Source organism: Sclerotinia sclerotiorum, genomic scaffold (assembly GCF_000146945.2).
Source record: "Sclerotinia sclerotiorum 1980 UF-70 scaffold_1 genomic scaffold, whole genome shotgun sequence".
Classification (NCBI taxonomy): domain Eukaryota; kingdom Fungi; phylum Ascomycota; class Leotiomycetes; order Helotiales; family Sclerotiniaceae; genus Sclerotinia; species Sclerotinia sclerotiorum.
This window is the reverse complement of record NW_001820835.1, coordinates 1,527,190-1,551,496: the sequence shown is the minus strand read 5'-3', so window position 1 is coordinate 1,551,496 and position 24,307 is coordinate 1,527,190. Positions and strand designations below refer to the sequence as shown.

The window sequence follows — 24,307 nt, the reverse complement described above, 5'->3', positions numbered from 1 at the left end:
ATCAATGATTCATAGTAATAACTTGACAATCAGCCTCGGTACCCTTGTCCAGCGGGAGGTGTACGGTTGCCATTATCGGTCTGGGTGTTCCAGAGTGAGCTCTGTAGCATTGTAGTTCGCTCATAATCGCTAGCACTTGGAGAGGTAGTACTATCATGGCCATTAAAGGATGAGCAACCGAAGGTCCTACCGTAGTATGCCTTTGGTGGAGAATTATTTGCGTAGATGCTGCTGTTTGTTGAGAACCCTGATGATGAGAGTGACATAGATTCAAATTGCTTGGCCAAAGACTCCTGCAACATCTGACTAACAGGCTTGGACGTATCAAAAGATGAAAACTGGCCCCTTGTATACGTTGCAGCACCATTTGAGCTCTGTGGTTGCATCTTAGTCATGTTATCGAGCGCCGCAGCGGCAGCGAGCTGCTCTCTGTTGGTTGAGTAATTCATCGATGAAAATCCACCGGAACTTGAAGGCTTTTCGGGACTGATGGTTCGAAGCTCATGAGGCTTGGGTGTGAAGGGGGAGCCCCAGATGCCAGGCAGACTTGGAAAGGCTTTGCCTGGTGTAATATGGTTACTTGCCGATAGACGTGTTCTCTCGGAGCCAATGGGCGCAAATACTGCATTTGCAGTAGAACTACTCATACCATAAGACGTATCGTCACTAGGAGTAAGGCTTGCAGGCTCGAGTAAATCGTCCACCATGCGGTTCATTTCAGTATCCATGATGCCCAGAGAATCTGATCCTGCGAGATTCTCGTTACCGGTCTTGGCGTAGTTCTGCACAGCGTAAGTGGGCTCCGCTAGCTGGCTTGGGATTGCAGATGTATCCGACGGGGGGCTCACAGCGCTTTCGGTACCATAGATAAATCTACCATCGCGGGTCATGATAATTGGACATGGTTTTTCAAAGTGAAGAGCCATACCAGCTCGTAAGATATCCCGAATACGAGAATAGTTCTCATTATCAGGTTGACGAATGATGCCATCAGAGACACGAGCTTTCAAAAAACCATCATCTTTATTGTAAAGACTGTACTCTTCCAAACCACTAGGCGGGTCTCGGAGAGGCTTGAATCCGACAGTTTGTTCGTCTTCGGGCAACAGATATGGAAGATAAGGAAGGGATGCCACGGGAAAGAAGTTAACCAGCGCGGAAAGTGCCTCTGCGGCCGTTTTCCACATATTTTGGATATGGCTGACCAAGCGCCCTGTAGACTCCTGGTCAATTCCGTTTCCAAGGCCGACAAGGACGAGACGTTGGGAAATAACCCAGGCGAAGTATTGACGAATACCGGGTAGGACCCTAATTGCGACTGGGCCGAGCTTTTCGAGGGAATCGCCGGAAGAATCTGTGGCGGTCAAAGACTCCAGATTTTCGGCTTCAGCTGCATCGGCAAGTTCTGAGATCAGTGCTCGTAGCAAAACGCAGAATACCTGCAGGTTGAAGCCAAGAAGGAAATAGAATGATTTCTTGAGGTCATCAGTTACACCACCCTCTGCTTCTACACATTATGTTAAAAAATTTACATGGAAAAATAAATTCAGGGGTAAATCATCACTTGCCAGTAAGTCTTTGAGTAGCCAGATAATTCGCAGCCATATTGATCAGCACCAACTTGTTCAAGGTTTCCTCGAAGGAGTGATCCTTCAATGCTGACACCAGTTGACCCAAAACTTCATTCTCCAACTCTCCTTGAGTAGAAAATTCGACACCCTTATAAAACCTTGCTTGGAGTCTTACGAACCAAATGACCAGTGCGGACTCAACGGGTGCTGGGCGACGTTTACTCTGTCTTTCCTTCTCCCAAGTGGTAGATATTTTTTTGTACTCAATAGCCAGGTTTCCACGAGCCAATGTGTGTGGTTCTTTGACAGCAACTGCGCGTAATAGATGGTACAAGGCGTCGAGATGGCTTCCATCAGCGAGAGCAATGACTGCCATTTGGTTGTGGGCGTTGCCAGAATCAGGATAAAGAGCTTCGGCTAGATGATAGTATCCTAGGGCGGGGTCCCAGCTGCGTTCCTTGATTCTTAAGTCATTTCGATATCTACTCAAGTCTCCGAGGCGGAGTAATGTGAAGTGACAGGACAGCTTAAGAAGATGTTCAAGACTTTTGCTGACTTTGATCGGCTTGTCCACGGACAGCGAGCTCAGAGAAAGGCGATTTGCAATACGTTGCAACGCAGGAAGAGGGCCAAAGTGAGAGGCAACACGCTGAATATATCCCTTGTAGAAATACTGGCTCTCCTTGAGAAAATCGACATAGTGTTTCTCCAACTTTCGGCGCTCCACGGCACGGCGTTTCTGATCTGCGGAACGGTAATGAGCTACGAACTTTCGGTATCGAGAATTAATTAGACTGTGCGAGTCCCAAAGACGATGTTGTACACGCTGCTTAGTAGCATATTCAAAGTCGCCAAAGATAACGGCTTCACAAGCAATGCGCAACCTAAGATGATTAACCGGTGCGATAAAGACAAGAGTGCGTTGACGAACTGTGTGAGAAGGTGTTGAATATCTTCAAATGTAGGAGAATCCTTGTTTAACTGCAATTGTAACTCCTTCTCGATCTTTTGTGCAACGCTGAGGGATTGTAAGTTGGTGTGGATTGACATGGTAGTGCGACCGGGACAACAGGAACTCACAGCCAATTTTGTTGAATGGAAGAATTATCCATAGCTAAAGCTCCTTGGGAGATTGCAAAGGATCCCAAGGTGGACTTATTGTTAAGTTGATTTTTGTCTTCCTACACCAGAATAAAAGTTGTAGGAGTTGGCCATGGAGTCTGGTGGGAAAATAAATGTGAGGGAAGGTCACAAATTGAGGCTCGGTGGAAATTTGCAAAAAAGTCAAGGTGAATCCAGACTTAATCAAATTAATTCACTATCAAATAATCGCTTCAAGGGATTAAGCAAGAATGATATGGCAAAAAGACTTTATGGTCTTTCTGGGCCTTATGCTTATGAGAATACATGAGGGAGATGAGGGGAAAGGAAACCGATGATGAATTATAATGGAAGTGATGATTCTCTAGTACCCATGGTTTTTTAGTCAATTTCGCCCACTACTAGTACACATGCAATTTTCTGCCACCTACACCGCCCTTTTCTCTTGATGTCAAAAATGGAGCACGTGCTGAGCTAACTCCAAGAAGTATACTCGTATTAGACAGAGTACTTTTATATAGGATGGCATTTTCACCTGAATGCTACGGGTAGCCACAACAGCATGAACACTTTTGTTCTCACAGAATAAACACATGTCGGCAGTCACAGAATATAAGCACCTGCTCGTCAGAAATTAACAATAATGCGTACATAGAACTGGGAAACGCGACTCTCAACTTCCAAAGTTCCGGTTCCTCAGATTTCTAACTCACTTGCTCCTATCGACTAGGTTCGATATTTGTGCTATAAGTGCGGACACTATCAGTCATCGAAGGTAAAGGAGGAAGTCAGAAGCAGAAGGAAAACTATTTTCAATAATAGAGTAATTCCCCTGCATCTTATCTTTCTTTTATTTCCTTTCATCTTCTTACACCATGACAAAACGTTTAAGAGATGAAGAGTTTGATGATCTATCTCCAGATTCGGAGATCACAGAGAGCCTCGATACATCGGTAGCACATGAAACGCAAGCTACCTCAATCTCTACACCTTCAGCCTTCTCCAAAATTGTCCACCTTGATCAGGAGAGCAACGAAAGCCCGTCAATAATGCGGTGCTCTTTGCCAGGTCATCAGCGGACTTTATCCTTCCTTTCATACGATGAATATGAAGTACACTACAAGAAGTCTCACATGAACCGATGTTTGGAGTGTCGCAAGAACTTTCCTTCGGAACACTTTCTTAACCTTCACATCGAGGAAAACCATGATGCGTTGGTTAGTGTCAGAAAGGACAGAGGAGAAAAGATCGTAAGAGACCCCTTGAGCGTGTCTAGTTTATATCTACTAATTCTCAAGTAGTATTCTTGTTTTGTTGAAGACTGTGATAGAAAATGCTCAACTCCTCAAAAGAGACGTATGCATCTCATCGACAAACACATGTTTCCTCAGCAGTATGAATTCTTCGTAGTGAATGATGGCATTGATCACAAAAGCTCCATGCTTAGATCAGGACGCCATGGACATCGAAGACACAGCTCAGCAGTACAAATGAACCCCGAGGAAGTTAAGCAACGCGCGGCCACTGCTGAGCTTACTTCGAGCAAGCAAAGTAATGAACGAGAGGAGCTTATCAGTAGACCCAATGACGCCTCAGTGCCGATAAAGAATGATGGCATGGAAGGATTAGAGACTTCAGTGCCAGTTCTCAAGCAAGAAGATGATCAAATGAAGGGTTTAGAAACAGCCATGTCAGCGCTGAGATTTGTTCCGACCAGTGTCAGGTTTGGAAGAGGGCGTGGACGGGGAAGGGGATTTAGCAGGGCCTGATATGACATGAAATGTCGATTTTACGATGTTACGAAAGGGTCTATATTGGCACCTGAGCACTTGTTGTATTTCACGAAACTCGTGACTATGTAGCATGTGAGACTTTTACGATGAACGAGCAATGAATCCATAGCTATGGCTATAATAACACGTATCATCGTCTAAATGAAGTCAATTCCTAAATGGAGTGGAATATATGAATGTCTGATTGCCTGATTATCCAATCTTGTTTATCTTGACTGGGCTAGAAGTTGGTAAAGGGGGATATGGCATAATGCCTTATGTCGCCACTACATGTTAAAAATAAATATAGAGTTCATGATTTGCGAATAAAAAACAATTCATATTGGGTATCTGTATCCAAAGTATCCTCTATCCAGCTCCGAAACTCCAAAACCATTATTTACAATGCTCATGCTCATCTTTTCCCCTCAAAATATACTCATACGGGCTCCCCAGCTATCTCCTCTTGGGTTTATTATAATCTGATAAGGAAAAGGGTTTGCCTCGTTCGTAGTAATAGGCGGGATATGATCTTTCTCCATGTTAACCGTTGTCACAATCTTCATTGCGGCTTTCAGTAACATAGCTTCCATCGCACTTCTGACCTTTGCTCGTTCTGTAGAACACAGTGTGAGCCAGCCATAGGCATATCATAAATCATTCGAAAATCCTTACCACTTTCTGTTCGCGGAGTCGCCAATGTAACATCCAAAGTCCACTGTTCCCAACATACCTCTTCCTCCTTTTTATTCAAGTCAGCAGTGAAGTATTTGGAATAGAAAGAATACGATTCGGATCATCGGAATTGTACTCCAGACTCAACATACTCCTTTCGTAAACCAAGCCTTCCTTCGTTTCTTCTCAAAGAATTGAACAGCCATTTGTCCTCTCACACCGGTATTTCTCGCGCCGAGATCTGAGTTGGTGTCTAGTTGCCGCACCAGAGCAGCGGTCCTTTGATCGATAAGTGTTTCAATTTCAACATTCTCCATGTATGGCAGAGTCATGTCAAGAACATCGCGAGTCTTTGGTCTAATAGAAGGGAAGAAACGATGGAAGAAAATGGTATGTAGAATGCCTGTATAGGAGTCAAGTTAGTAGGCGCATTAATAATGGCATGTTATGTTATGCTGATGCTGATGATGTCAATGAAACACAGTCGCTGCTTGCCTCTAATGACCTCTCTCACTGAGCTAGGGTCAGCAAACACCTCAATAATATATTCGGGTGGTCTGCGCTGATCCATTGTCAGTAATCAATCTTCTCATTTGTGTTTGATGTGTTTTGTTGTTTTCAGAGTTTGATCGTGCACTTTGAAAGCTTTGGTCTTTGTGCATTCACATGGAGGGGTACGGAGTAGGAAGTTATGCAATAGATGCAATAGATGCAATAGTGTAAAACTAGATTCCCTTATCCTTGAATCGGACCTGCGAAACCCACAGCCGAGTTGTGGAGTTTGGTTGTGGCTGGTAATTCAACATCCTCGGCCGCGAGACAACAAAGGGACTGGAGCTTTCTCTGGGCCTGACGGAAACTTTGATAAATCTTATCATTCAACATTCAACATTGAACATTCAATCCTGTTTTATTTCATCTTATTTTTATTTTCAACCTTTTGAGCAATCGTTTTTTTAACGTTATGTGATTGTGGTTCGAATCTTTTTTCTGGAAAAGAAACAGAATCATGAATTCCATCCGCAAATGGGCAAGGAGAAATAGAACTCCCCTTGCGATTGGATTTGGAGTGATTGGTGTAGGCTATGTCGCGACTCAATATGTGTTGGGAAAGATATCGGATGCTCGACAACGCATGAGTAGTGATCGTATAGCTCGAGAGAAGTATGTCTAGTATCCAGTAGGATGAGATGATAAACTCATGCTTATACACCTATTCTTAGCCTACGCCGTCGATTTGAACAAAATCAAGAAGATTGCACCTACACTGTCTTAGCCCTCCTTCCCACAGCCACCGAGAACATTCTTGCAGAATTGAAAACCGAGAGGATCACGGATGAGTTGCAACAGCAGAAAGCTGCCAAGCAGGCACGAAATGGAGAAGGTCGTCGATCAGATTGGGGTTCCAGTCCTCCGAGCATTACCGACGATGATGGTAGAAGTATGGCAAGTTTCAGTGATAGTGGAATGCATATAAGTCAACTCGGCATACCTTCAGGATTAGAATTGGGTATAGATGGAGCGCAAGATGGAGGACAACAAGGGGAACAGCAAGTACAGAGGGTGAAAAGGTCAAAGATGCAGTTGTGGAACGATCTCAAGATTAGTTGTGAGCTAATTGGGTTCATCTTTCCATCCATTGCTGACATGTGCTAGCTATCACGCGATCATTCACTTTGATATATACGCTCGCTCTTCTCACACTCCTCACGCGAATACAGCTCAATCTCCTAGGACGTCGCAGTTACCTTTCGAGTGTAGTCTCTTTGGCTACAGGTGGCGTGGAGCAGTCAACGATTAATTTGGAGAACCACGATGATGATAATTCAGAGCAAGCATATGGGAACGATTTCGAAACGAATAGACGATACCTTACATTCAGCTGGTGGTTACTTCATAGAGGGTGGAGGGATGTTATGTATAAGGTCGAAGCTGCAGTGAAAGAAGTATTCAGGGATACTTCTATCAGAGAAGAGCTTACCATGGCCAAGTTCTCTGAGTTGACGCTCGAGGTTCGTAAAAAGGTAGAAGGGGCCACCCCCGAGGACAGACAGGCGTCTCGATGGTTGCAGTACCTACTGCCACCAAGAGACCAAGAAGATTTTGTAATCAAAGAGTCTGGCATGAAAACTATGGAGCCTGAGACCCCTTCATCCTCCCCTATATCACCTCTGAGACGGCTACTTGATGAAACTTCGGACCTTATCGACTCTCCACCGTTCTCACATGTCCTCACTATGCTTCTCGATGCTGGCTTTTCAACTCTTGTTGAACAAAAGATAGCCCAGCAAAGTTTCAAGATTCCTTCTCAGCCAGATGATACTCGTTTTACGGAAGTCGTTGAGCCAAAACCGGTAAAACTTCCATTAATATTGGCTGTCCTCACTAGACAGGCACATTCTATAGGCAACGGTGTGCCCAATGAATATCTTCAAGCCATGGAGCAGGTTAGGGAGTTGGAGGCTTTTGCTGCTGTGGTTTACTCTAGTCACGAGAACGAGATCAACCCAGTCGATGACTTTGGAAGTGCTATATTAGTGTCGAAGAATGGCTTGGGCGAATCCGAGATCACTGCCGTGGCTTCTAGTGGCCAAGGCAGTCTCATAGATGTGGGGACCGCAAGCAGATTTGAAAGTGCATGGGGGAAAGCGGTAGAGCCTGCGGACAGGGCGATATAATTGTAGATTGTATGTCGATGACGTTTATACAGACTCGAAAGAATATTTGGAATGTGTGGAATATGGGAATCATTACTGGGCAAGGTTGCGGGAAATTTGTTAAGGCAAGGAAGAAATGAGTTATGTAAAAGATACCAAAATAATGGCATAATTATATCATCCTTTTAGACTAGCCATGAGACATTTACCATCTACACTGTCTAACTTGGGTCCTGTCTGACAAGTATACCATGATCGCGCTCCAGAATGCCAGACATTCTAGCGTGCACGACGATTAGATTCTCACACTAATTTGGACAGCACCCATGCCGAGATTTGGTTTACCTAAAACTGGATGTATTCGTGATTTCATACGGGCTCGTTTGCTCACTCCTGGTTCTATCAGTGTCCCCTTTAACCTCGACTCCAATGTCCCATGAACGCCTCCCGCTGCTACTATGTCTTTTTGCATTACCGTTCATATTATATTATATACGAAATTGAATCCATTGTGTGTAAATCATTAGGCTCTAACGGGTATTGGACGTCAAAGAACGCCTTTGACGAATTGGTCGAGCGCCAGTTCGAAGAGCTCGTTCGCAACACCTTCACCTCCAGGATGTTCGACAGGGGATAAAGGATTCTTGACAACTGCAGAGCATCAGTACATACGCAAGGATAACATTGGGGAGCAGCCATACCAAATTCCACATACAGATTGACATAAATCTGATGTAGCACCTGCCTCATAGTTGGAGTTTGTGTGTCCGTAAGCATCACGAACTTTATATTCGTCGGTGTCTCGTAATAATGTAACTTGTACTGTCCGGTTCGAAAGGCTATGAAGCTATCATCGGGTCCTCCCAACTTCCTCACCATGTTGCGCAGTGAGAATATAGTTCCGAATATCAATTTCGCATCATCTTGCGCACTCAACTTTCCTGGGCGACTCTTCGGGGCAGCAAGTTCTGGCGCATTGATGGGAGGTACGGCGCTGGAGTTGCTGGAGCCGGAGATGGGTCGCACCGTTGCGGTCGTGGTCGAGATGGGTCGCTCATTATTGCGGTGCCAGAGTTTGGAATAGATGCATTCGGCTGGGGCATATGGTCAACATTTGATTGGAAATTTGAAGATATGTAATGACTTACTGTGCCTATCGAATATGTAAAAGGAATAGACAACCATGATGAGAATGAATACGATGTAGTCTAAAGGACTATTTGTTTTGTTGATAGTCCCCTTGGAAACACTCTCAGCCTTAAGTTATCAATGACAAGGCTTTGTATGTACGGTAAGGGCTTTAATTTAGTAACCAGTTTCACAATTCAATGGATAGTGCATGCTAAATGCATGCTAATTTTAAGCTTTTATCGAGCTAAGCAAGCCTTGTCCTGAGAATCCCAGGGATCGGCCCAGCCCTTTGATGAAAGCTTCTCATTCGTCAGAATTATTTATGATAGCCTCACCATTCTACGAGTATCTTACCCTTTCTTCCCCCAAATATTTGTCTCTTTGTCTTTCATTCTCCCAACCTTCACGATAGCTGGCCTTGAGATATGAGGGGAAATATTTAACTACCTACAAAAATGTCTTCATTCGCTGGCGATTGTGAACAACCAGGCCATCCGGGTGATATTACTCAGAAAGAGGCTGATGCGGGCATTCTTCCTTCTCATGGTGTGTGAAACTTTTCAATTGTTCACCATAACCACAGAAAAGTCCTCAAAGTGTGAGCTAAATTAACAAATACACAGGCATTTCACTTGACATACCAGGTGAACTAGTTGATGGCCGCCCACCTATGGTACAATATCTGTAAATACCCCCCTCAAAATACCCCTCTTATCTTTATCTCCCGCTTACTGGCTTTCGAGATCTGCCCCCTCATATCAAAGCCCTCTTCGACATCACCGTCGCAGTGCTTCTGTGCACCGGGAAGTAAAGGTTCGCTATAAATCGCTTCCCGCAGTAGATATATATTAATTGCATAAAGGAAACGCTTGATGCAAGATCCGAGTACATGAACAATGAACAAGATGGCAGGGCTGAACATCACATTAACCAATATGTCATCAAGGACGAAATCGGTAGAGGATCTTTTGGAGCTGTTCATTTAGCGGTGGATCAGTATGGAAGCGAATTTGTAAGGGCTTCTGTCCCAAGCCATTGACTATTGGTTTAATATTGGGTACATAGGCAGTCAAGGAGTTCTCAAAATCAAGGTTACGGAAAAGAGCACGATCGAATATCCTTCGAAGACCGCATTATGTGAGACGACCAGGACATCTCGCAGCGGGAGGCGGACTCAACTCTCCTCTGCATCGCCATTCGGCCTCTGATATTCACATCGGTGAACAACAAGGGAATCCTTTGTACCTGATAAAAGAGGAGATCGCAATCATGAAGAAATTGAATCACCCGAACCTTGTCAGTTTGATAGAGGTGTTGGATGACCCGGAGGAAGATTCACTTTACATGGTTCTGGAGATGTGTAAGAAAGGTGTCGTTATGAAGGTTGGGCTTGGAGAAAAAGCAGATCCATATGACATTGAAAGTTGCAGATGCTGGTTTAGAGATCTAATACTTGGCATTGAATATCGTGGGTACTTTTAGGATTTCTGTATTGACTTAGGCTGACATCATGGAGTTCATGCTCAAGGCGTCGTGCACCGGGACATCAAGCCAGATAATTTACTTTTGACCGAGGACGATGTGCTAAAAGTTGTGGATTTTGGAGTTTCGGAGATGTTCGAGAAAGCTTCAGATATGATGACGGCCAAATCTACAGGATCTCCGGCTTTTCTGCCGCCAGAGTTATGTATCACGAAGCATGGTGATGTCTCCGGAAGAGCGGCTGATATCTGGTCCATGGGAGTCTCACTATATTGTCTGCGCTTCGGTCATATACCTTTCGAGAAAACCGGAGTCCTTGAGTTGTACGAGGCGATCAAGAACGATGAACTTGAATATGAGCCAAATATTGACCCTCAGTTTGTCGATTTAATGAGAAAACTCCTCGAGAAAGATCCTAAAAAACGAATCACTATGGACGACATCCGTGTACGCTTCCCCTACATTTTTTATACCCGAAAATGGCTGACATCTAGTAGGAGCACCCTTGGGTAACCAATAATGGGAGCGACCCCTTGCTATCTAAGGAGGACAACATAGCAACCTTGGTTGAGCCGCCAAGTGAAACTGAGGTCAATCATGCAATAACCACTAAAATGAGAGGGCTTCTCGTAGTCATGAAAGCTGTGAAGAAATTCAAGGCAAAATTAGAGCAGAGAAGACCCAATGCTATATCTGAGACTTTAGGCAAAGGTATACGTGTTCTGCATCCATCATTGGGGATGGATGAGCAAAAGGAATCGGTGCTTCAGAGGTCTAAAAGCTCGGATCTCGAGGATAGACGTATGATTGAGGGGGCGCTTGCTGCTGAAGGTGTCCACCATGATGGCACATATCCGTCAGCTGATGGTACTCGAACTATAGCAAGTCGGATGGACTCTTCTAATACGATTGTAGCGGATGAGGAGCCCATAGGCAAAATATACTCATATCAGAAGATTGAAAAATCTGATTCATCTGATTCGATAACAAATCGTCCGGGGCTCCGAGAGCAGCATTCTGGTGACAAGGGACATGCTCATGATCCTTTGGATGAACAGCCTCTATATTTAGGGATTGGAGCAGGGGTTAATGAGGATGGTTCTCTGGATGCGCCACCTGAAGAATTGATTGCTGAGTCTCCGACAGCAGCAGAGTTCAGCATTTATGACACCGCTTACCAACAAGAGGTCGATCGGATTCGTGCTGCCAAAGGGCAGGCCACCACAGTTTATTTGACCCGACGAGTAGATCATAAAAAGGAATATAAAGCCGATCGCTACATGATCAATCTTCCGAATCATGCAGAAATGAAAGGCCGGATCCAGGAAGGATGGAAAGGTCTCGTGGATCGCGCCCAGGAAAGTAAGAATGAACTTTCCCTCCATGAAAAACTTACCGAGGGTCATCAAGCATTCTCGGACCTTGTTTCCAAGGCGGTAGAGAATACAAAAAACATGGGGAGAGATATCAGTGAGAGGGGTGGGACAACATTTGAAAGTGTAGTTCATGGAGCCATGGAAAAGCGGAAGGAAAAGGTTGAGGAAGAGCAGAAAGACAAAGGAGAGAAATCATGATAGAAATGGCCACTGACGATACTGATGCAGCAGGCATTTCACTTTCGCGAAGGCTTGGCAGATGCATTGATTGAACGATTCTTAAATACCATAATTACGCAACGGAAGACAATTCTTTCGTTGTAGCTACCTAGGCATGGACTTGCATATTGCATTGGGCCTCTCGAGTATTTAGTTTATATAAGCCTCCCAGATGCGCTTGCTTCGTCATGCACATATTGAACTCTATATCTAGTATGCTCTTCAAGTACCATTTTCCCAGTGAGAATTTACTCATCTTCTCGCTCAATGTCTACATATCCCCCAGATTTGCGGGGGTTCCAGGAGGAGTGCTATTGTCAGTACATAATAATATTTGGTCAATGTGAATTTGTATACAATCTTGCCTGATTCGCGCTTTCAGACTTAGACTAGGCGATTATTATATTGTCTCAGTAGGAGTAATGAGTTCACTATCCATTTTTGAATATTCTAACAACTTTGCCGAGTGGTTTGGATGTTAGTTCTCTCTTCTCATTATCTAGGTACTATCTGCCTCATGTGCAAATGCAAAATATGCATGTAGCTTCACCCTCAGAAGTAGATCTTCCATAATGCGAGCCGGAGGCTGGACACTACACTCTCTTCAATTTCCCGTAGAACAAACATTCGCAGATGAATATCTGGAACTTTTAGGACTCATCCCGAGATGTTTCGGCTTACTCCCATCTAGAAAGACCGCAAAATAAGCAATGCTGTGCTCTAGGGCTTTTTTTAGAGCACCCAATTCTGTGCTTCGTAATGTAATTAATGATGATGAGAGACCTCAAAAACATTGTGGTTCTCTTTCATACTGCGCGACTCAAAAACTTAACATTCGACACCCCCAACCATGCACCTATTTCATTCTGAATATTGCCTTCCTTTATGTCCTACCATAAATATCCTGAACGCCAAATGCTGGTATCATCAAAGTAACAGAGCATATAATACTCATAGAATTGCTGCGCTCCTCCTCAGCCATTCCGCGTGAACGTTTCTCAAGTCCCTCCATGATGATCCTTGAATGTCGTTGGTTCTCTGGCCATCATCACTCAAACAAATAATAAACATCACTCCCTTAAATGAAAGCAGGATGGCTCTCGCTTTACGCATTTCTCTCACAAACGCAAATGCAGTGAGCATCGGCGAACAAGCTGCAAAAAAAGCTAGTAGCCTAATCGCTCGAAGCACAACCTCTACATCCGCAACTAACGCACTGAATCTCCTGGTCCTCCTTCAAATCCGCCTTCGGAACCCGGCATATACAGGTAGAGTTGAAGTTTGTCTCTTTCGTTTGAACGCACTTCAGACAGCAGAGCTATATCACATTCTCATTAGTAAACCACTCAAGCATTCATCTACCATCACATCCCTAGGAAATAAATTAACATACCTTCTCATATCCTTCTTTCTTCCACTTTGCCACGAGCGTCGCATCACACTGACCATTCTTGACACACCAATCATACAATGCCTTGCTAATCTTCTCTTCGGAATACATATCCCATACGTATCTACTCCGCTGATGATTTATCTGTGTAATTTCCCAGGTGGCTTGATGGCGGGGACCAGTAGATGGTGGAGCCGCAATGGCATCTTTCATTTTGTTGCTGTAGACTAGAAGGGAATCTTCGATGTCACTGTAGCCTTGGGGAGGAGCTTTGCGCTTGGAGGAGTGGCGGATGGCGGGCATAGTTGCAATTTTAATGTAGTAGTAGTTGTAGCTGTTATGATGAGGAAATTTTTTGATGTATGGTTGTTGGGCTGTCTTTGTGTCAAAAATGAGATTGTAGTTGTAATGGGTATCAAAGTATATCAATTTGTAGGCGGGGTGAAGCAAGCAAGCTCTCGAAAATTAATTCGTCAGCCTCGAGCTCCGGGCTTAAAATTTAAGGTTCGTCGCATCCACGTGACGCATTTGGATCAGTCGCTTCTGTTAATGAACCTCATCTTCTGAGGTCTGGTTTGAAGGGAAGAGACCACAACGAATCAGCGACAATGGTTATTAATCCTACTTATCTTGCGCAGCGGACGCGCCAGTGTAAGTACCGCCTCCATACTCTTTGAGCCATAGTACTATGACTTTGTAAAAGAAGAGAAGCTAATTGGTGTTGTAGCCGTCAACTGGACTGATGCGAAATCAAGAGTATTGAAGAGTTACAGAGAATGGATCCGTGCTGTATGTCTGCTCTAAATCTGTAGGAAGGATCCGGAGAAGTGGCGGATATGTAGGGAGTAGGGAAACTGATGGGTGTTGATGTAGGCTCCGGAAATCCAAACGATGTACTCGCTCGGCATTCCAGTTTCACAGTTGAGGACGAAGATGCGGTCGGAGTTCGAAAGGCACAGATATGTGAATCAAATTCAGACGGTGGATAAGTTGTTGTATGAGAGCCATGCGGAATTTCAGGTACGTTACACATATTAAAGAGGTTATGTCTGGGGAATGTCGTGGGGCTAGATGGAAGAGGGGTTTTATGTAGTATAGTGCATGATATAGTGGGAGGTTTCTGCATATGGAAAGGATCTCTGGCATGAGCGCAGTCTGGGGACGCAGCTGTCGATTCTTAGATGCATTGGGCTGTACATAAAGTCTCTTTGCTGACTTTATGCCCTAACAGGAGACATTGAATTACTGGAAACAACTTCCTCACATCTTGAAGTATTTCCGACAAGAAGAAGACCCAACTTCGAGACTACCACAAAATTTCATGGCCGGTTTCCTGGAGGTATGTTTGCAATTTACTCCCCTCTTCAGTCCATTCTAACCTCGATATACAGGGACGCAATTAGAAGTTGTTGTCTTATTTTTGTCGCTTTGTACATATCCCAATGAACCTCAATTGAACTCCATGAGAACCTCCCCTTTTATACGCCTTACCATGCCTTTTTATCTAAGATATCATACCCAATATATTACCTGCTTTATGTCTCCATCTTAGAAGCATGCGCCTCCCGTGCCTCTGTGAACTTATCGGCGACCACATCACAAAGGTCTATCAGATCATCTAATCCTTTTCTCAAAGCATCTTCAGCCGAATAATCTATCATAGCATTAGCCAATTGGCTCCACAAGATATGGAACGAATGATACTGACCGTATGTCTGAATTCGAACGTTCATTAACTCTTCCGAAGGATGTGGTATCGAATAACCGCAGAATTCGACATCAGGACTGCAATCAATATCATTAGCATGAATCAATCTCAACGTTTAGCAGGCAGCTAGGAATTCAACCTACTTCTTCATGATAATATATCTCAATGCATTGCCTAATGTGTGGTCTTCCTTCTTAAACTCAAAAGAAGCAGCTTTATCCGTAGACCCAGGGAGCTAAATTCCACCAAATTAGCACACTCTCCTAAAAAAACAACCCCAATATTCCTTGAGGATTTCCTGCGCTCTTACAATACGAAGTCTCTGTTCTTGGAACATCATCGCGGCGGGGTTGTGCGGATCTTCGCGCATGAGGATTTCGCCTTCAGACTCTGCGGGTACCTCCTCCATCGGTACATCTTCTGCAGGTGTCGATGCAGGCGCTTCAGCCTCCGCTTCCTTCTTTCGTGGTGCCATGATTGAGTTATTTGGGAGAGGGTTATCGTGAGTTAGATAGGCGCAAAAGGGAATGTCTGATTGGGAAGGACGGCAAGATTGATAATTTTGATAAATTTTGTCAATGTCACGTGTAGATAAGGGATCTTTTTGATATTTTTTTGTTTGGGCCTGAGGCTGTTTATATTTTCTGTTTAAATATGGATGGGATTTTCTCCTTCCTGGAAACCGATGAATTTTTCCCATTTAGAAAGTTTTTTATTGAAAAATTAATCGATTTATAATATATAAATTAATCTATTAATATTCTTTTTATTCAATTTTTATTAGAAATTATATAATATTATATTCTTTTTATCTATTATTATTAGAACTTTTAATAATAATATTGTTACGAGGTTTGCCGTCTAGATCACGTGGAAGTGCTCTAGGCTCTCGAGGTGGTTTATAACTAGGCGTCAAGCAGGGACTTAAAGTAATGACAATAATGTTGAAATTAAGGTCATTATGGGCCTAGAATTGAGGTCATATGACCATTATGGTGCACGGACCATAATTGGGAATATCTTCAATTCTACCATTACTGTAACTTAGATCCTTAGTTTTAACCTACATCTAAGAATACTACTACTTCCAAACAACTCAGTTTCAACAAATAATGCAATTCGTAACTAATAGTAGAGTATACTAAATGATTGATCTTGAGCACGAGGCTCTATACAAAGGGAATCCATCTTGATTATATAGACCTTCGTATTCCAACATTGGAGCGATGGAGCTGGGGAGCGAGATTCGAATCTCGCTCCTTCGTTCCCTCGCTCCCTCACAAGACTATTCATGTGATCCTATAACACGTGATAATAGTTTATAATGTTACAACGTAGCATTAGTGTCCTGGGATGAAAAGGAATCACGTGATAAGGAGCACTGAGGAGCCAGAAAGCTCCTGGGGGCTCCCTTCTTCGTTCATTATATAGTCAGAGTAGTTTCATAGTTTAGGAGCTTCGTGCTCAACTTAGTTATCAATTAGTCTACCTACATTCTACTTGATCTAGTAACGAATTCACTTCCAAGTGAATACCAGTGATAAAGCCTTAACCCATAACTACCAACCAGACGAAACCTTAGCCGCTGCCTCCAGTACAGTATCGTTACAGCTTGGTTGCTTGGTTTCTTGATATCCGACTGACTTGGACTGTTGGAAAAATTTGGGATTTGGTATACCTCGTCAGCTATGCTTGTATATGGTGTTTGGAGTGATAGTTGATATAGATCATCATCAGATGAATTGAGAAGAGTTTGGATAGAGATATCACGTTTTTGTAGACTCCCCATCATAGGGATTTTCCTGGTAATTCTGATTGTTGTATTGACTATCGTATTGATTGATGATTGATTTGTTTATGGCTAATGCTTTAAAAACCTTAGCTGTTTTCATAGAATGAGATGCTGGCTGTATGGGAAGCAGGTATCTGTAATAATTTGTAGCACTTGGGCGTAGCAGCAATATCAAATGTTGAGGTAAAGGAAGGTCTTGACATTTGAACCTATAGTCTATCAAAGTGTACTCGCTCATGGCCTCAATGCTCGATCCTTCACTCAATACAACTCCTTTAGTAGAGTACGATTATCCTCCCGCCCCTGGAACCGCAGACCCGTTCGTCTGGTTGATTACTCCGATATACTAAGAAGTCATCACGACATCTTTCTCAGATTCATGGGTACGGATACCGAACCGTTTTACCTTATCAAGCATTTGGTAATTTTTAAGCTGGTGTGAGACATGAGTACAAAAAGGCTAAACTGTCAGATATATCCCATCGGCTTCCGAAATCTCACAAGGCCTTTCGGCATCGTTATCCCAAAGAACTACTCTGGTACCGCCGAAGTTTTTGAAGGAATCCACCCGCCCCAAAAGAAACTATTTGATCATTTATGAGCTGAAGAGAATTCCGCCCATTCAGCAATTAAGACGTTGTCAGAAGTGAACCAATGAAATCATCCAGGCTTTAGCGGACAGAGGTTACAAGCGCTGCTGAGGCATCTGCTTAGGCCATATCAGGCTATAGCAACCCTGTAGGGATGGATGAGCGCGCTTCCAAGCACTCAGAGAATCCAAGTCTCAAAATTGATCAATCAGGATCCAGATAATAAACTCCCATCACTCCCCCTATTTTAATCCGACGAGACGAAGATGCAAAATCATGACTCCGAAACAAAGTAAAAGCTACTAAATATCCGAAGAAAAAAACAGCTTCTTGAAAGGACAAACTTCTACCAAGATTCATTTATATACAAAATTGCTCTCGGAAAAACGTACAAGGATCGTCTACCATAAACGAGATATACTCCTGGGAAACACTCCTTTGCACCGAAGCATCGCTAGACTTCGTCGGTGGAACATGCCATTGGAGACGATGGCTGTATGCAATAAAGAGTCAGAGGATAATGTGATTAATATACCGAGTAGAAATAAGAAAAGCAATTGTTTTTCTTCGTGTTTCATTCTCCTGGTAAGAGCTTCCGTATCTGCGTTGTCACTATCGGAATCATCTTGGCCAACTTCTTCCACGGCATCTTCTTTCATGTGGAGAAGTTTGATTGGAGGGGGATGTGAGGCGCGTTTCAAGGAAGATTATTCATTGAACCATTTGGTTGGTTGTATTTTAGCCAGGGTATTCGTTTTGTAAAACGCAACCGTCGCAGTTGTAACAGGGATTCTTTTAAGGCCACATCCGCATGGACCACACTTTCACTCAATATTATGAGGGGTTCGGCTGGTTGTGTTTTTTCTTAAAAAAAATGGCCTCGGTTCTTGACTTGCCTTGACTGGCTGTGGGAGAATTTGTCAACTTCGTTGTTCAACGAATGGGAGCTGTCAGATCTGAAGCTGTTGAGTCTCGATGTCCATGTTCTTGATCACCGATTGGGTTTGAAAAAGCCAAGTCAGCTTTGTTGTGTCACGTACACTTTTTGTGGCTCCGAAGGTCATCAGTCAGTCATAAGGGGCCCGTCATCAGTACTGTCTGGACAGTGTACGTGCTTATTCGTAGCAACCAAGGAGGAATACGAACTTAATCGAGGGCGGGCGATGCGAGCAACGGATGGTTCTTATCACAAACATTTATGATCTTAAGCTGGAATACCCTTTCTCATGGCTCAAGTTCAGCTCTTCACAACGATGTGTTGTATGGAAGAAGAGGGGTTTGTGTCCACAGACCATGCTTATCCTCAGTGCACACCCGATTGATCGTCAGGGCGGCAAGCGAGAAAGTTGATCCTCGAGAACATGACATGTACGGAGTAGTGTGTACTCTGTACAAATCAGATATTCGATGCAATTATCCGAAGCACTGTAAAGTAATAATTATTTATTACTTCCTCGGTAGGGACAGTCACTCACATGCATGCAAGATCTAACGATTATTTCAAATTCGTGTGATGTATATTAAGTGCTCGCCAGATCAGGACTGCATCTCATTTCATAAAATTATCATTGAAACGAAAGGGACAACAAATGCTTTCGCCCCTAAGCTTAAAATGATGATAACGATATGCAATTTGAATAAAACTTGATGCGGGACTAGCAAGGGTTTCACTAATAATAAAGCACTTATGAAATATTGATTTCTAGATCCTGCAGATCAGAACTTACCGGGGTTAAAAAAAGGTTGAAACTCAAAAGCATGAAAAACGATCTTTTGGAGTTTTGATGAAAATCTTTAGATTCATGGGACGGTTTAAGAACACAAACATTGAAACTTGCCTTGGTTTTCTGTGGTGGTCTTCACCATTCAAGATCTAGCTGAGACTCTTCAACGGCGATCCATACAAATAGTGATCATTTCTGATCATGTCTTATATCCATTTGGGGGAGAAAATGGTAATGGCCAAAGACATTTAGGATTGGATTCATGTTTTGATTATTTTTCATGAGCCAACCGCATCCACCCACCACATTAACACCGGCTGCCCAGATCTAATCTGCTATTTTCACCAAGGATAATAATAATAATAATAACTACTACTAGGCACCTAGGTAACAACTCTATTTATCCGAATCCCGTCAGGCCAGGTACTACCTAGGTACCGCACTCTCTGCCCTTCGAGTTGAATGTAAAACAATAGTTCATTATCAGAAAGTCCAAGCTTCCTTTGAACTTCATTTCCTGAGATGAGCCTCTTCTCTCTTGGGAGTATGATACGATATATTGCGCATAAGCAATTTATGGAGGGAATCTCGTATGGCAACACAACTAACTCATGGCTGTCGTTTGCTAGGTAGGTATCAAATATAGGAATGGTGAATGGTTCACACATCAACAAATAACTGCATGGACATAGTATATGCGAATTCATCCTTTCATCCCATCTTGAATTATGATATCAATGCTTAACGATAACAGCATTGATCTTCCAACTTTAATGAAATCCTTACCCATCAGAGCAAATGAATCAAACCCAGCATACTCCGTAGAAACAAAACGTCAAAAGTTGTGTCGAATGGATGGATAATTTGGATCTTCATCAAATTCCCAATCCCTCCCCTCCATAATGAAACTCCATATTTCTCCAATTTCTATTCCTTTGGGAATTCTTCCATATGAGATCTTCAAATCTATTTACTATTATGGATCCCAACTAACAGTTACGTCTTTGGACACACGAATACATACGCATACCTCCATACGAAAGCACCTTTTTGGCATTCAAAAATACATGAGACGGGTGATTTGACTGGAACATATCATTTCCCCTCCTTTTTATCTTTTCCCTAATCTCTATCAAAACGTCAACCCCTCTCAAGTCTTTTCCTAGGAAAAGGCTAGAAAGGCCAAACTCCAATTGTCGGACTATATATAAATGGAATCTTGAAATCTTGAAATCTACATGAGTTGGAAGTAACGCATTGACTCTCAACCAAGGATCCTTCAGCGATGCCTCAAGTTGGACGGAATACCACTCTATTATACCGGTAGAAGGGTTTGGATCCATCTGTACACGCAGTATCCAGTATCCAGTATCCAACTTCGATCAATTCTTTTAACCTTCAGCTCCTGTATCCAGATTCCAAGATCTCATCTTGGAAGTCAATCTTTCTGTTCCTGTCAATCTTTCAATATCCAGACAAATCGATACCCACGTATGTGAACTCGTATCACCATTGCAATATCGAATACCCATTGGATCCATTACCAACAACCATATCAAACAATCATACAGCCCATACAACCCATACAGCCGAAAGAACCTTGAATCACAGCCTGGATAACCAATGAATCCATTCCCACCCTGCTCCTCAGTCTAACTAGCTAGTATTCGGACACCAGTGCACCACACGATTCCTTAGCACTAGCACGGGTGTTTGAACCTCTTTTTTTTTCCCTTCTTCTTTCCTTTTGATCAACCTGGGTATCTGCCTGCTTGATTTGACCATTTTAAGAGGTGGAGAGGGTCTCTTTGCATCTCTAATTCAATTAGTCTAATTAATCCAATCATCCAATTTATCTGAGGATACCTAGGTAGGTGGGCAGAGTTTATAAAAGGAAAAAGAACATTTTATTAATATCGAATGAATGGTTTGGGTTATCAATAAACATACTCCATAGATAGATTTAGCCTACTTCCTACTTCTGCATCTACTAAAAACTAAAACCGACCATCTATACTACCTGGGTAATAAAGTATATAGGATCCCGCTAAGAGTCTTAAGAAGTCTTAACTTATGCTGTATACGAAATAACCTGAAACACACCCACCTAAACAAACCTCGATTACCTCGAAAGCCTGGAAAAAGCCTCGATTTCAATTTGATTCATAAAACCTCACCGCCACCCATCCTGACCCAATGTGACCTTTCTCAAACTGCTGCGACCTCTTTTATGAAGGAGTAACCCCTCTTCAATCGCATCTGTTACTACCTATTTCTTCTTGCTCGCGGACTTGATTTTGTTGATTTATCTACATATAACAACATCGATAACAGCATCTAAAGAGAGATAGATAGATACCTTTCACCCCATCATATGCATTAAAGCTATCCATATCACTACTCCTGGTGTACGGTACTATCACTCGATAAGCCTCCTTCCTTTTTCGACTACTGCTATCAGTCAGTCAGTCAATCAGTCAGTGTCAGTACCAGGATCTTCACAACACCACATCAGGATTATACTCTTACGCGTCGGCACATTCAAAAAGGAAACTCACACTCGAAGTCAATTCCTCTTCAGTACGCATACATAAACATCTCACAGGGATTCATTCACTCCTCACCACAATAACAGTATACCTGGAAATAAATACCCAGTGCCGTTATTCGTTACCTGCTACGCTACGTAACTGGTAGAGAGAGGGTCAAAACTTGAGTCAAACCACCATCCAACTCCCCATCAAAAATACGCAAAACCTCGCTTTATTACTGCTAGCTCTGGGCATCAATCAGCTTTCACAACTTTCGCTCGTGTCAACGGAACGAAACTGCCACAATTTGTTTTTTACATCTCACCCTGTGGTTTGCGACTATACACTTTTGTACATCGGATAGAAAGTATAGTAATCAAATTCTACGCTGAATTTGTGGAAATACGCCGACTGACGGACGCACGAATCCGAATCTTGAAAGATACGGAAAGAGGGAGAGTACAAGAATCGGAAGGGAAGAGGTAAAAGGGAAAGAGAAGCCATTTACTACTGCACCACACCACACCACATAAACCAGTAACGCGTGCATTATTTTATTTACTCTTTGCACTGCAAATAGCGAAGAGCGAAGAGTGAAGAGTGATTCAAGCAAGACAAGATTTTACTACTTTACTTTACTTTACTTACCTACTTACAAGCGATTGATTGGAGACGAGGAAGCGAGAAAGCGAGAAGGCTCCCTCATTTTCAAACATCAGCAAGTTTCACCATCTCCCACACCAATCCTTTTCTTTTTTGCTCCTCCTCATTCATATACACATTCGTACCTCGATCAAAATGAGTACAGCTATTGCAATGGCTCCTTCACCTGTACCTCACGATAGATCATCATATGTTGATATCACACCCTCGAAACCTTCGAATTCTCCTCCGGCGCAAAGAGTACCTACCTCGGCCACACCGAACGCAACAATGGCAGCACAACGTACAGGGAGCGGAAGCCCAAAATCAACTCCAACAAAACCTTCACCTACTACGTACGTACTTTTTCTCGATTTATTATCAATTCATTCATTGTCAGATACAATTATACTAACGTCATAATTTCAGTAGTTCTCGAAATGGTCCACCGCCCAAGATAATTGTGAAAAAGGAACCATCCTCGCCTGAAATCACAGCTTCTTCCCGTCATAGACCTCGAAAGCTTGACCTGACCAAAAACACCTCAAGTGTCCATCCGGGTACTGGAAGACCATCAGCTAGTCAATTGACAGGTAGAGGTGCTGAGTCTGGTGGACTGGGTATTCAAGACGTCGGATTAGCATGTCTCTCGCCAGGCTTTGTCACACAAGATCCAACGATGCGAGAACAATTACAGCGAAGTTTATCTGTCCGTGAACAACAGAGGCATATCATTGAGTCACGATTACAACAAACTGCAAAGCCAGGTGATGCGCCAATGGAGAGTGCTAAAGAAAGGGAATTGAGTGGGTTGCCAGCGAAGACACCAGGTACATCGAGGAGAAAGGCGCCGCCAGGATTAAGCATTGTTGCACCGTCCCACGAGCAATTCGCAAACGAAAGAGTTATCCAATCCGCTCCTATGCACCACAGCTTTCCTGGTAGACATCAACCACAACCTTTGACCCGTCACGTCGCCAACCAACCTTCGAATCTTTCCAACACATCTCACATTCACCACGTCCCTGCTACTCAAACTGCCAACAGACTACCACCAATCGCGGATGTCTTCGCGGCTGAAAATCTAGGCGCACACCGTGAATCACCACGAGCTAACATGTACCAAAATTCAAATTCAAATTCGAATTCTTCGCATTCCAACTCGAGGCCAGGCTTCCCATCTCCAGGACATGCACCACAGCCACCTGCATCCGCAGGACATCAGCGTCCTCGTGAATACCGTTCTGCTGAGGATGCACAAGCTGATTTAGCTGGTGGCCGTGCTGAACTTTTACCTAAGCTCGTACACTATGGAGGTCACCAACCACCTACACCTCCTTCACCCACAAACGTCAACTCAAGAGCTTCAGAGGCTAGTCGAAGCAGTGGTAGAAGAAGACCTAGAGCAGAATACGAGGAAGGAGCTAGTCCACCCCTCGGACAAGGTCCTCCAACTTCAAGAAGAACTGGGCCATTTGGTGAAGGACGAGACAGTCCAATGACCACACAACAGAAGAAGGAAGAGTTCTTGCGCCTGTGTACTCGGGCGTGGGATCTCCTCCATTCTTAGTTTATTTCTCGTCGTCTATCTTTCTTTCTTTTGTCTATCCAACAATAATGCTATAACCGGAGCTTCACTTTTATTTTCTGGAACGGCAATACTCATTTTGCGTTTTATGATGGCAGAGCATGTTGTACGTGCCTGTCAGTATACTTTCTTGAGCCATTATGATCTCATGGTTTATTTACATTCTTCATAGGATTGATACGTTGATTCATGGTTATAATGGACACAATCTATTTAATTCGCTAGGGTTGATGAAAGTGGTACAGGGTGAAATTGGGGTTGAATGGATGGATGGGAAAAAGGAACGGGGGATACAATGAATTTCCATGAGGGTTTTTTTGGTGCCTTTGAAAGTTGAGGGTGGACGCGGCAGGGGTGA

General features: G+C 43.3%; 12 protein-coding genes across 12 annotated transcripts; 6 read left to right on the top strand and 6 right to left on the bottom strand.

Moving 5' to 3' along the window:
* Positions 1 to 29: 29 nt before the first annotated feature.
* Positions 30 to 2,621, bottom strand: SS1G_00596 (hypothetical protein; the record flags this gene model as incomplete). The annotated part of the gene is made up of 3 exons (XM_001598457.1): positions 30 to 1,475; positions 1,747 to 2,455; positions 2,503 to 2,621. The coding sequence occupies 3 exons, from the start codon at positions 2,619 to 2,621 to the stop codon at positions 30 to 32; spliced, it is 2,274 nt and encodes a 757-aa protein (XP_001598507.1).
* Positions 2,622 to 3,547: 926 nt separating this feature from the next.
* On the top strand, positions 3,548 to 4,441 carry SS1G_00595 (hypothetical protein; the record flags this gene model as incomplete). The annotated part of the gene is made up of 2 exons (XM_001598456.1): positions 3,548 to 3,922; positions 3,974 to 4,441. The coding sequence occupies 2 exons, from the start codon at positions 3,548 to 3,550 to the stop codon at positions 4,439 to 4,441; spliced, it is 843 nt and encodes a 280-aa protein (XP_001598506.1).
* Positions 4,442 to 4,872: 431 nt separating this feature from the next.
* SS1G_00594 (hypothetical protein) lies at positions 4,873 to 5,451 on the bottom strand (the record flags this gene model as incomplete). Its single annotated transcript, XM_001598455.1, has 3 exons — positions 4,873 to 5,060; positions 5,120 to 5,186; positions 5,272 to 5,451. The coding sequence occupies 3 exons, from the start codon at positions 5,449 to 5,451 to the stop codon at positions 4,873 to 4,875; spliced, it is 435 nt and encodes a 144-aa protein (XP_001598505.1).
* Positions 5,452 to 6,128: 677 nt separating this feature from the next.
* SS1G_00593 (hypothetical protein) lies at positions 6,129 to 7,797 on the top strand (the record flags this gene model as incomplete). The annotated part of the gene is made up of 3 exons (XM_001598454.1): positions 6,129 to 6,283; positions 6,343 to 6,728; positions 6,776 to 7,797. 3 exons carry the CDS (start codon positions 6,129 to 6,131, stop codon positions 7,795 to 7,797), a joined length of 1,563 nt encoding a protein of 520 aa, XP_001598504.1.
* Positions 7,798 to 8,071: 274 nt separating this feature from the next.
* SS1G_00592 (hypothetical protein) lies at positions 8,072 to 8,961 on the bottom strand (the record flags this gene model as incomplete). The annotated part of the gene is made up of 3 exons (XM_001598453.1): positions 8,072 to 8,169; positions 8,478 to 8,870; positions 8,925 to 8,961. 3 exons carry the CDS (start codon positions 8,959 to 8,961, stop codon positions 8,072 to 8,074), a joined length of 528 nt encoding a protein of 175 aa, XP_001598503.1.
* Positions 8,962 to 9,362: 401 nt separating this feature from the next.
* SS1G_00591 (hypothetical protein) lies at positions 9,363 to 11,963 on the top strand (the record flags this gene model as incomplete). The annotated part of the gene is made up of 6 exons (XM_001598452.1): positions 9,363 to 9,453; positions 9,531 to 9,580; positions 9,770 to 9,919; positions 9,973 to 10,375; positions 10,436 to 10,836; positions 10,887 to 11,963. 6 exons carry the CDS (start codon positions 9,363 to 9,365, stop codon positions 11,961 to 11,963), a joined length of 2,172 nt encoding a protein of 723 aa, XP_001598502.1.
* Positions 11,964 to 13,158: 1,195 nt separating this feature from the next.
* SS1G_00590 (hypothetical protein) lies at positions 13,159 to 13,677 on the bottom strand (the record flags this gene model as incomplete). Its single annotated transcript, XM_001598451.1, has 2 exons — positions 13,159 to 13,302; positions 13,378 to 13,677. The coding sequence occupies 2 exons, from the start codon at positions 13,675 to 13,677 to the stop codon at positions 13,159 to 13,161; spliced, it is 444 nt and encodes a 147-aa protein (XP_001598501.1).
* A 305-nt stretch (positions 13,678 to 13,982) lies between these two features.
* On the top strand, positions 13,983 to 14,777 carry SS1G_00589 (hypothetical protein; the record flags this gene model as incomplete). The annotated part of the gene is made up of 5 exons (XM_001598450.1): positions 13,983 to 14,025; positions 14,102 to 14,163; positions 14,248 to 14,394; positions 14,606 to 14,713; positions 14,766 to 14,777. The coding sequence occupies 5 exons, from the start codon at positions 13,983 to 13,985 to the stop codon at positions 14,775 to 14,777; spliced, it is 372 nt and encodes a 123-aa protein (XP_001598500.1).
* Positions 14,778 to 15,221: 444 nt separating this feature from the next.
* On the bottom strand, positions 15,222 to 15,557 carry SS1G_00588 (hypothetical protein; the record flags this gene model as incomplete). Its single annotated transcript, XM_001598449.1, has 2 exons — positions 15,222 to 15,317; positions 15,393 to 15,557. 2 exons carry the CDS (start codon positions 15,555 to 15,557, stop codon positions 15,222 to 15,224), a joined length of 261 nt encoding a protein of 86 aa, XP_001598499.1.
* A 1,553-nt stretch (positions 15,558 to 17,110) lies between these two features.
* On the top strand, positions 17,111 to 17,475 carry SS1G_00587 (predicted protein; the record flags this gene model as incomplete). Its single annotated transcript, XM_001598448.1, has 3 exons — positions 17,111 to 17,193; positions 17,250 to 17,295; positions 17,347 to 17,475. 3 exons carry the CDS (start codon positions 17,111 to 17,113, stop codon positions 17,473 to 17,475), a joined length of 258 nt encoding a protein of 85 aa, XP_001598498.1.
* Positions 17,476 to 17,865: 390 nt separating this feature from the next.
* SS1G_00586 (predicted protein) lies at positions 17,866 to 18,123 on the bottom strand (the record flags this gene model as incomplete). The annotated part of the gene is made up of 2 exons (XM_001598447.1): positions 17,866 to 17,957; positions 18,000 to 18,123. The coding sequence occupies 2 exons, from the start codon at positions 18,121 to 18,123 to the stop codon at positions 17,866 to 17,868; spliced, it is 216 nt and encodes a 71-aa protein (XP_001598497.1).
* Positions 18,124 to 22,517: 4,394 nt separating this feature from the next.
* SS1G_00585 (hypothetical protein) lies at positions 22,518 to 23,931 on the top strand (the record flags this gene model as incomplete). Its single annotated transcript, XM_001598446.1, has 2 exons — positions 22,518 to 22,717; positions 22,791 to 23,931. 2 exons carry the CDS (start codon positions 22,518 to 22,520, stop codon positions 23,929 to 23,931), a joined length of 1,341 nt encoding a protein of 446 aa, XP_001598496.1.
* Between the last annotated feature and the right edge of the window lie 376 nt (positions 23,932 to 24,307).